Source organism: Acartia tonsa, chromosome 3, assembly GCF_053477335.1.
Source record: "Acartia tonsa isolate MP-2025a chromosome 3, ASM5347733v1, whole genome shotgun sequence".
Lineage (NCBI taxonomy): Eukaryota > Metazoa > Arthropoda > Copepoda > Calanoida > Acartiidae > Acartia > Acartia tonsa.
In genome coordinates, this window is record NC_137262.1 from 8,030,876 (window position 1) to 8,040,463 (window position 9,588).

Below are 9,588 nucleotides of genomic sequence, written 5' to 3' on the forward strand. Positions count from 1 at the left end.
TCTGTCGTCTTCATTTTCCGAGGTTGTTTTCCGGGATCGCAGTTTTAGATGTGAATAAGGTTTTCCGGGCATGTATAATTTTATGATTTTTGTATAATGAATCAAATTACTATAAAACATCGGCATTTAACTGTAAATTATACGTATTTACTGGTACATAAAGTTGTAAAAATACGCTCTCTTGTATTTGATTGGTTTTAAACTTTACAATTCACTTTGTTCAAACGTCTCCAACAGTGGCGTGTGGTAGAGGGATTTTGGGGGGTGTCATCACCACTCCTAATTTTGAAATTCCAATTTTTCACCCCTTCTTCGCCCCTGATGTATCGCTGGGCACGCCACTGGTCTCCGCCAATTATTTTAGCTTCAAATAAAATTTAGGATCTATAACTAAGAGTTCTGTTATAGGTTAGGTTATATTGGGTACAAGGTTGCCCCGCAGGTATAGAGCCATGCGAAGGTGTTAGGCATGTAGAAAAACGTGATATGTCCATGTTTTTTTAAAATGTGGCTGTTTTGAAAACAATTGAAAAAAATACTCACTATCACTATTCTACTAAGATAAAAAAGTGTACAATTTCTTTAGAAGTTTAGTTGCTAGTTGATCTTTAAATCAACAAGGTAAGATTTTCTTTATTTTTATCATTTAGTATATAATATATATTTTAAAAACAAAGCTTTTTTCACCCTGGTGTTATTTTTTTATGTTCATTAATAATGCTTCCTCTTGTACACTATATATTCTCTATCCTCAATTATTTAGAAAATATCAGATAATTATAATTTATGAGGACAGTATATTTTTATGTGATAGAGTATAGCATTTACTATACTTTTTTGCTTTTTATGAACCTTAATTTCTATCTCTTTTTTCCCTATCCTAGTCTTAGCTAGCCAATCTTGTATTTCCAATCTATATTCTATTCTTACAACATTTTCAACGGTTTTTTTCTATTTAGTAGAATTAACTACATCTGTACATCAATGAACTTTTAAAGTCATTTTTCTTTAAATTGTTAAAAGCCTGTAATTTTAGGACAACATGGGTGCCTCAAAAATGCTACTTGATGTAGTATTTACATTAACAGTTCTAGCTGTGGGAAGTAAAGCTCAGGATGGCATTACTCTGAATAATTACTTTTCCAATGAAATGGTTCTTCAGGTATTGGAGATGACAGTTTATCAGTTATTCTTCCACTGTTTTAATTTAATTCTTAATTGTTATAATCTTTTCCTAATTAATTTGAACTATTTGTTGCTTCTAGAGAGGTGTAGAAAACATCATCTGGGGCTATGGTAACTATGATAGCAACGTAATGCAATCATGTGTGCTGAAAGATGGAGTAAAGACTGCCAAGGAGCTGAAACCTGAACAGGTCTCGGATAATGTTTGGCAAGTGAAGACATCAAGCCATGTTGAACACACAAGGTAATCTTAGGTTTGATTTGATAAAATTTTCGGATTTAGTTATTAATTCCAACAATACAATGAAATACATTTTTTGTTTAGGTGTACATTTACTTTCACTGAAACTCTTAAGTTGGAGGATGTAGTGTATGGAGATGTTTGGCTTTGTTCTGGACAATCAAATATGGAACAGGTAAAGATTTTGAGATTAGACTTTATCAATAACATTTGAAAATTTAATTGAGCTCAATTATTCTTTGTTTAAAGTCATACCTCTCGGGCCACCCATTTACTATGTACTTGTTTCATACTAGAATTTTATTTTTTAGAATATGCAAAATATTGAAAACAGTGCTGATGAAATAGCTGATGCAGCAGAAAACTATGGCTATGGTGTCAGATTTGCCTCCTTGGCAAATGTGTTCCTAACAGAACAAGACCCTGACCATAACCAAGATATGCAATTGTCATGGTCCAGAGCTGATGACAGTGAAGCACTTAAATTTATGTCAGCTGTTTGCTTTTTGTATGGTAGGAATATCTATGATGTAACTGAGGTTCCTCAGGGTATGGTTGATGCTGATTGGGGTGGTACCCGAGTTGAAGCCTGGTCTAGTCAAGATGTACTTGATGCTTGTAATGTTCCCTCTAATAGTAATGGTGATGCAAATGCAGATACTGTTCTCTGGAATGGAATGATTAATCCTATTCTTAGAGTGTCATTAAAGGGATTCTTGTGGTATCAGGGAGAAGCTAATGGCAATTACAACAGAGACCTTTACAACTGTACTTTTCCTGCTATGATTGAGGACTGGAGATTCAAGTTTTCTCAAATTTCTGGTGGAACAAATGAAGATGCTCCATTTGGATTTGTTCAGCTTGCATCCTGGAAACCAGATTCTATAGAAAGTGGTTTTCCAGTTATTCGTTGGCACCAGACAGCTGATGTAGGTATTGTTCCAAATCCATATATGAGAAATGTCTTTATGTCTTCACCTCTTGACACTTATGACCCAAAAGAAGGCTACCCAGGTGGTATTCATCCCAGGTATAAACAAATTGTTGCTGAAAGACTTGCCAATGCTGGTCTGAATGTAGCCTATGGATTAACAGAATACCCAACATATGGTCCATATCCTATTGCACTAACTCAAGAAGCTCATGATGCCTTTACAATTGTAAAACTTGAATTTGACAAAGATCTGCAGTATCTGGTTGATGCTGAGATTAGTGGCTTCTACTTCTGTTCAGAGTCTGCTGTCAAGTGTGATGAAGGTATTAATTTAAATTATTGAAAATTATCCAAATGTTTGCATTGTAATGAATATATTTATTACAAGGATGACAACATCCATAAAAGCGAAGCACTGAAACGATAGGACAAACGGACATTAACACTTATATATTGTCAGAACTAAATAATCAGAATATAAATATATAAGAGTCGAAGCAAAATTCTAAGTAAATTTGGTTAAAAAAATGCTTTATACAAGATAATGTTTATGGACATACCTACATTTTTAGGACTTGATTATAGAGTTGCTTCGCTTATAACATTATACTTTGTTCTCCCAGGAATCAATATACCAAAAATCAGATCAATCGGATGATTTGATCACATAAAAATTTGTTGTTAAAAAAGTAAAAAAATCAACATGTTTAAAACGGACGTACGGACATTTTGGTAATGATTATAGAGTTGCTACGCTTTCTAAATCGTACCTAACTATTAAAGGAATCACCATGCAAAATTTGAAATCGATAGGACAATCCTAACATGCCTAAATTAACGAAAAAAGCTATCCGTTACGGACGTACGGACGGACGTACGGACGTACGGACGGACGGACCGACCCTAATTATAGAAAAGCTTCGCTTTTAATAAAGTAGTTATACACATCTTCTGAGATCTCACAAATAACTGACACATACATTTCAAATTTTTCAAAGCTTGAAATTGGTCATCCAGGCCAGGTATTAAGCTATTAGGCTAAGGAAGGGAGGGGGTATGTGAAGATATAGACCAAAAGAGTCTTTTCCTTATTTGATCAAAAAAGGCATATTAGGTTAGAGGAGAAACAACCACCTCTTCCTATTAGGGAAAAGCAGCTTGAGGCTGGGTGAGAAGTCACTAGTATATATATGTACTAGCGGCTTCGCCTCTAGCCTCTAGGGGCTTTGCCCCAAGAGATAATTCAAAAAAATTCTGGTGCTGCCAATTTATGTAAAGTAACTGCCTAAAAACAATTTTTTAAGGAGGGGGGAAATTAGAAAATAGCTTAAAACCACCACAGGACCAATAGGTATATACCCTGAAGAGTAGAATCTAATCGGTTCAGTGGTTACCAAGATCTTAAGCTTCAGACAGATGGATAGACATATATCGTTCTACTTTGTATTATAAATAATCTTTGATTGTTATTCACTCTTGTGTTTCTTTAGGAAAATCAGTAGACAAATGGTTGGAAGTTAGCAAAGAGAGAGTCCAACAGGTAGATAGCAGAACAGTTACAGTTGACCTTTCTGATTTTGAAATGGTTCTTGGAGGTTCAATAGCTTATATTTGGAGAGAAACCCCTGTGAAGGAACTGTACATGCTTCCTATCTACTCAGATGATCAGTTTAGAATGCCTACTCCACCATTTAAATATGACCTTGCCTAAATATGTAAACATTTGCAATAATATTTTCTTCATTCAACAGTAATTAATATTAATTTGCTAACAAATGCACTAAAATGTATGTAAACCCTGAGTGCAATATTAAACTTTGTAAAATTTTGTTAATGAATTTCATTGATTAATTGATATAACAAGGATGACAACCAGTGGCGTGCTAAGCACTTTGTCTAGGGGAGGGGGGGATTTAGAAGATTTTCCTAAATTTTGCAACTTTGATTAAGGGGGGGGGGCATTTTGATTTTATATACTAATTTTAAAGAAGAACGTTTTCAAGGGTGGGATTATTTGATTATGGGCCTTCAAGCCCTTATCCCTTCATTTTGGGCGTTTTGGTCTCTAGGGGGGGGGGGGGGTTGATTGCCCCAAATGACCCTTTCGGTTCGCACGCCACTGATTATAACATCAATAAGTAGCGAAGCACTAATAAATCATGGAAGAACATATATAAAAAATAAATTATAGAGAAGATGTTCAGTTGATAAATGTGCAATAATTCTCAGAAATCACAAAACCTTTCTGGAATATTAATATAGGGAATCATCACAAAAAATATTAGCTATCTATCTTCAATAGCAGCCGAGAAAATTGCATTTCTCTCATAGCATTATGGACAGACAGACAAAGAGAATTATAACATCCATATGTGGCAGAGCACAGATATAAACAGATTTTTAATTTTCTTTCTATTATAAAGGCTGATAAAAGGGTTTTCGATTTTTGCTCTCTATTCTATTCTTAACAATGTTGACCATACATGCATAAATGTTGAAGAGATATTTCAAAAATTAAGTAGTACATTGAAAGTATGATACATTCTCATTAGAGTGTTCCACGATAATTTATTGAAGAAAGGGTTAGTTTAGAGGAGAAAAGAAATGAAAAGATCTGGGTAAGGTTAGGGAAGGGGAATTTAGCAAAGTGAAATAAAGTGGGAAGGAGGAAAATGAATTAAACATTTAATGACTAGTGTTTGCAAATAAAAATCACTTCTAAAACATAATTGATTGGATATATGAATTTTATTTTCAATATATATGTGAGCTAATTGTTGAATGAGAAAATGGTCCTAGGAGTCCCAAATGTCTAACCTAACCTAACCCATTTTAAACCATCTTAAAGGTTTTTTTCAATGACTAACCCCTAAGGGGGGCTTTTTTGTATATTCATATCTTAACCTAACCTAATCTGTATAGAAACACTTTAATTAATATTTTAACACTCCAATGTTTGGGACTCCTGTGTTTGTCCTGGAACCAGGGAAAACAACTTAGATCTATCTAAACTCTACATATATCTTTATTTCATTCTTTAAGTCTGCAATCCTTTAAATAATCATAATTTATTGCCTTCTATCTAAATGTCTAGGTAAATGTCTAAATAATGCTTTTTGAAGAGAAAAATTCAAAATTTGCTATCTCAAATTAAATATTGAAAGATAATGAATTGTACAATTATTTTTTTAGTTGTTAGGAGTTGATCTTTAAATCAACAAGGTAAGCATATCTATATATTATACTATTTGCTTTGCCTCTTGCGGAGGTGAGTACGGTCAGGTCAGGGGGGTGGGGGAAAGTCAGGAAAATAGCATAATACCAGCTTAAGACATTCATAAGGCTTTCCTGAAAATTATAACCTATTTAGACCAGTAATTTCCAAGATCTTAAGCTGTAAACCAAAAAAAAACTGTTAAGTTGAAATGTTCTTAAAAAATCATCTAATTTTTTTTCAGAATATCATGGGAAACCTAAGGGTGCTCCAATTAGGAGCCCTTGTTTTAAACCTTTTAGCAGTTGGGATTAATGCTCAAGACAGCATTACCCTAAACAACTACTTTTCAAATGAAATGGTTTTTCAGGTATTAAAAATGACATAATTAACATAAACTTGAATTTTTTATTGATCAAATTGTTAATTTCTCAACAAAATCTTTTATTGATAGAGAAATGTAGAAAATATTATCTGGGGCTATGGTACCTATGATGGCAACGTCATGCAATCATGTGTGCTGAAAGATGGAGATAAGACTGTCATGGAGCTGAAGCCTGAACAGGTTTCAGCTAATGTTTGGCAAGTGAAGACAACCAGCAATGTAGAGCACACTAGGTAATCTCAGATTTAGATGAATATGAAATTGTTAAGCGATAAGTTCAATAGCACATTGGAATAATTTCATCACTTGGTTTTTAAGGTGTACCTTTACATTCACAGAAACTTTGAAGCTTGAAGACGTTGTGTATGGAGATGTGTGGCTCTGCTCAGGACAATCAAATATGGAACTGGTATATTTTACTTGAAAAAGTTTCAATGTTTCACTTTTTCTAGCTATTTTAAGGAAAAAAACAAACAAGCACAATAAGTTTATTAATTATTTTCTATATTTTGTAGTGGATGCAAAATATTGAAAATAGTGCTGATGAGATATCTGATGCTGTAGAAAACTATGGATACGGTGTTAGATTTACTTCTGTAGCCAATTTTGTGTTGACTGAACCAAACCCTGACCATAACCAAGATATGCAACTACCATGGTCAAGAGCTGATGATGGTGAAGCAGTAAAACATTTTTCAGCTGTTTGCTTCATGTATGGTAGGAATGTCTTTGATGTAACTGGGGTTCCTCAGGGTATGGTTGATGCTGACTGGGGTGGTACTGTTATTGAAGCTTGGTCTAGTCAAGATGCTCTTGATGCATGTGATGTACCTTCTAACAGTGAAGGTGATCAAAATGCTGATACTGTATTGTGGAATGGAATGATAAATCCCATTCTTAGGGTGTCATTAAAAGGTTTCTTATGGTACCAAGGTGAATCCAACAGTTATTATAATAGAGATCTTTATAACTGTACATTTCCTGCTATGATTGAGGATTGGAGAGCAAAATTTTCTCAAGTTTCTGGAGGCACCAACATAGAAGCTCCATTTGGGTTTGTTCAGCTAGCGCCATGGAAACCAGATACAGATGAAAATGGTTTTTCAGTAATACGTTGGCATCAGACAGCTGATGTAGGTATTGTTCCAAATCCATATATGAGAAATGTGTTTATGTCATCTCCTCAAGACACCTATGATCCACAAGCAGGCTACCCAGGTGGTGTTCATCCCATGTACAAACAAATTGTTGCTGAAAGGCTTGCCAATGCTGGTCTGAATGTAGCCTATGGACAAACAGAATATCCAACATATGGTCCATATCCTGTTGCTCTAACTCAAGAAGCTGCTGATGCCTTTACAACTGTGAAACTTGAATTTGACAAAGACTTGCAATATCTGGTTGATGCTGAGATTAGTGGCTTCTACTTCTGTTCGGAGTCAGCAGTCAAGTGTGATGAAGGTATATTAAGAATTATCATATTAGTAAATTGAATACCATACATCAATAGACTTATTAATAATGTTCAATTTTAGGGACTACAGTAAACCAATGGATGGAAGTTAGTAAAGAAAATGTCCAACAGGTGGACAGCAGATCTGTTGCAGTTGACCTCTCTGAGTTTGGAATGGTTCTTGGAGGTTCAATTTCCTACCTTTGGAGAGAAAGTCCTGTGAAAGCTCTGTACATGCTTCCCATCTACTCAGATGATGAATTCAGAATGCCTACTCCACCATTTAAATATGACCTTGCTTAAATAATCTTTTACTGTTGTTACTATACTTTGTATATTATAACATCATTAATTTGGTCCTTATAATATTCAAATAAAAATACTTTTAATGCACATATTTTTTTCTTATTTAGTGTGTTATAATGTCAATTGAACCATATTACAACAGTATAATTTAATCTCAAATTGTGTTTGTTTTGTAATATAGTTGAATATTATTATCATTGAGCCCTAATTTTATAATCCGTCCAGACCTGTCAACGCTAACGATTATGTGATAAGTAGAATGATAAGAATGGATAGATGTAGAATATATACATGGATATTATGGCAGGGTAAAAATTTTCGTCAATTTACGTTGTTATTTCAATGACATTTATTGGTCAGTTCATTTATCTAGTAGGAGGTAGGGTGGATTAAAGGGAATGGAAGGGAGAATAGTTATTTTAGCCCGCTGTGTCTTTCACTTTATTAGAGGACATGAAAATCTGGTGTAAGATCAAAGTAATGATATATCCATTATGATAGGTTTGTTGATGGCCATTCACAAATTGAATATGAGTACAAACTTTCAAAAAAGGTTGGAAGATTAAATACTTAGAATAAATCATAATATCTATAATACAAAGAAGAACGATGTCTGTCTGTCCGTCTGTCCCTTAAGATCTCGGTAACCACTGAACCGATCGGATTCTACTCTTCAGGGAATATACCTACTGGTCCTGTGGTGGTTTTAGGCTATTTTCTTGGGGGTGGGACACTCCCAACCCCCCCAAAAAAACAAAAAATCCCCCACCCTCACATGGCGAAGCCTCTTTATTCCATGTATAAAGTAGTCAGTTTTTTGTCTGAAGCTTATGATCTCAATTACTACTGAACTGATTGGGTTCTCTATTTTAGGTAAGCCTTAAATAGGTTCAATTTGTTGGTTTTAGGCTATTTAATTTTCAGATTTAAAAGTTGGAATGGTTTCATGCTATTTTTTAAAGCAGCCTCATTCTTTTTCTTTAAATACAGAGCCCCTAGATGCTAGAAGCGCAGTCGTTAGCTATATAAATACATTCAAAATGCCTTCCTGTTTGTATTATGTTCCTTTTTTGTTAACTAACAAACAATTTTTAAAATAAAAAGATTTCCCTTTGAGAGAGTTGGTAGAAATGTAGATAAGATTTGTTTAAACGAGTGGATAATTAGTTGGAACAACTTTTGCACATTTAATTCCTTTATCTTTTAATTTATTCTTCACAAAGATGCTTCTTTCAGTAAGAGACAGACTCATAAAAAAGTAATAAAACTTATATTTAATTAAGCAAAGATAAGACATTAAAAAATTGTAATCTCTATGATGAAATTTGAAAATTAAAAACCAGGATGAAAACATCCATATTGAGCAAAGCTCTTAGATTTTAACCAATTTTATTATATAGGAGCAGGAATAAGGTATAACCAACAAGCGAATTAAATCTAAAATAATATTTGGGGGGCAAATGGAGAGGTCGTCAATTTTACGATGTTTTGCCCCCCAACGACAGCTGATAAACATATATAGGTTTCGTGATTTTTTCCCGAATTAATTTCGTTATTGGTATAAGCTGATATAGGAGAGACAAGTGTGAGTTATTGAAGATCAATGGGGACGAAGCCCAATCTGTCCCACTTTTGAGCAAGACGATTTTTATATGACGTCATATAAAGGGAAAAGAAAAAGGGAAGGGGGGGGGGGGAGAAAATCTCTTCAAAAGAGATGGGAGAAAAGGGAATCGTCTTGCTCAAAATTGGGACAGATTGGGCTTCGTCTCAATGGGCAGCAAAATTAAGCAATTTATCATTAATTTAAACTGAGAAATATAATTTCATTGAAAATGAATAACAAAGTGAGTTATAGAGTAGAATAGCC

The 9,588-nt window shown here is 34.1% G+C and overlaps 2 protein-coding genes across 2 annotated transcripts; both read left to right on the top strand.

The window, feature by feature from the left end:
• The first annotated feature begins 540 nt into the window (after positions 1-540).
• Positions 541-4,188, top strand: LOC145313228 (sialate O-acetylesterase-like). The gene is made up of 6 exons (XM_080152529.1): positions 541-621; positions 1,037-1,162; positions 1,266-1,429; positions 1,511-1,601; positions 1,738-2,683; positions 3,851-4,188. The coding sequence occupies exons 2-6, from the start codon at positions 1,043-1,045 to the stop codon at positions 4,069-4,071; spliced, it is 1,542 nt and encodes a 513-aa protein (XP_080008655.1). The 5' UTR covers positions 541-621; positions 1,037-1,042; the 3' UTR covers positions 4,072-4,188.
• A 1,361-nt stretch (positions 4,189-5,549) lies between these two features.
• Positions 5,550-7,805, top strand: LOC145313229 (sialate O-acetylesterase-like). The gene is made up of 6 exons (XM_080152530.1): positions 5,550-5,582; positions 5,819-5,944; positions 6,029-6,192; positions 6,278-6,368; positions 6,475-7,420; positions 7,495-7,805. Exons 2-6 carry the CDS (start codon positions 5,825-5,827, stop codon positions 7,713-7,715), a joined length of 1,542 nt encoding a protein of 513 aa, XP_080008656.1. The 5' UTR covers positions 5,550-5,582; positions 5,819-5,824; the 3' UTR covers positions 7,716-7,805.
• Positions 7,806-9,588: the final 1,783 nt, after the last annotated feature.

Bases quoted from the DNA above. Each gene is read 5' to 3' on its own strand.
- LOC145313228 (XM_080152529.1), top strand. From the start codon at position 1,043: ATGGGTGCCTCAAAAATGCTACTTGATGTAGTATTTACATTAACAGTT. The intron at 1,602-1,737 runs GTAAAGATTTTG...TTTATTTTTTAG, and splicing joins GACAATCAAATATGGAACAG to AATATGCAAAATATTGAAAA. The intron at 2,684-3,850 runs GTATTAATTTAA...GTGTTTCTTTAG, and splicing joins TGCTGTCAAGTGTGATGAAG to GAAAATCAGTAGACAAATGG.
- LOC145313229 (XM_080152530.1), top strand. From the start codon at position 5,825: ATGGGAAACCTAAGGGTGCTCCAATTAGGAGCCCTTGTTTTAAACCTT. The intron at 6,193-6,277 runs GTAATCTCAGAT...TTGGTTTTTAAG, and splicing joins AGCAATGTAGAGCACACTAG to GTGTACCTTTACATTCACAG. The intron at 7,421-7,494 runs GTATATTAAGAA...GTTCAATTTTAG, and splicing joins AGCAGTCAAGTGTGATGAAG to GGACTACAGTAAACCAATGG.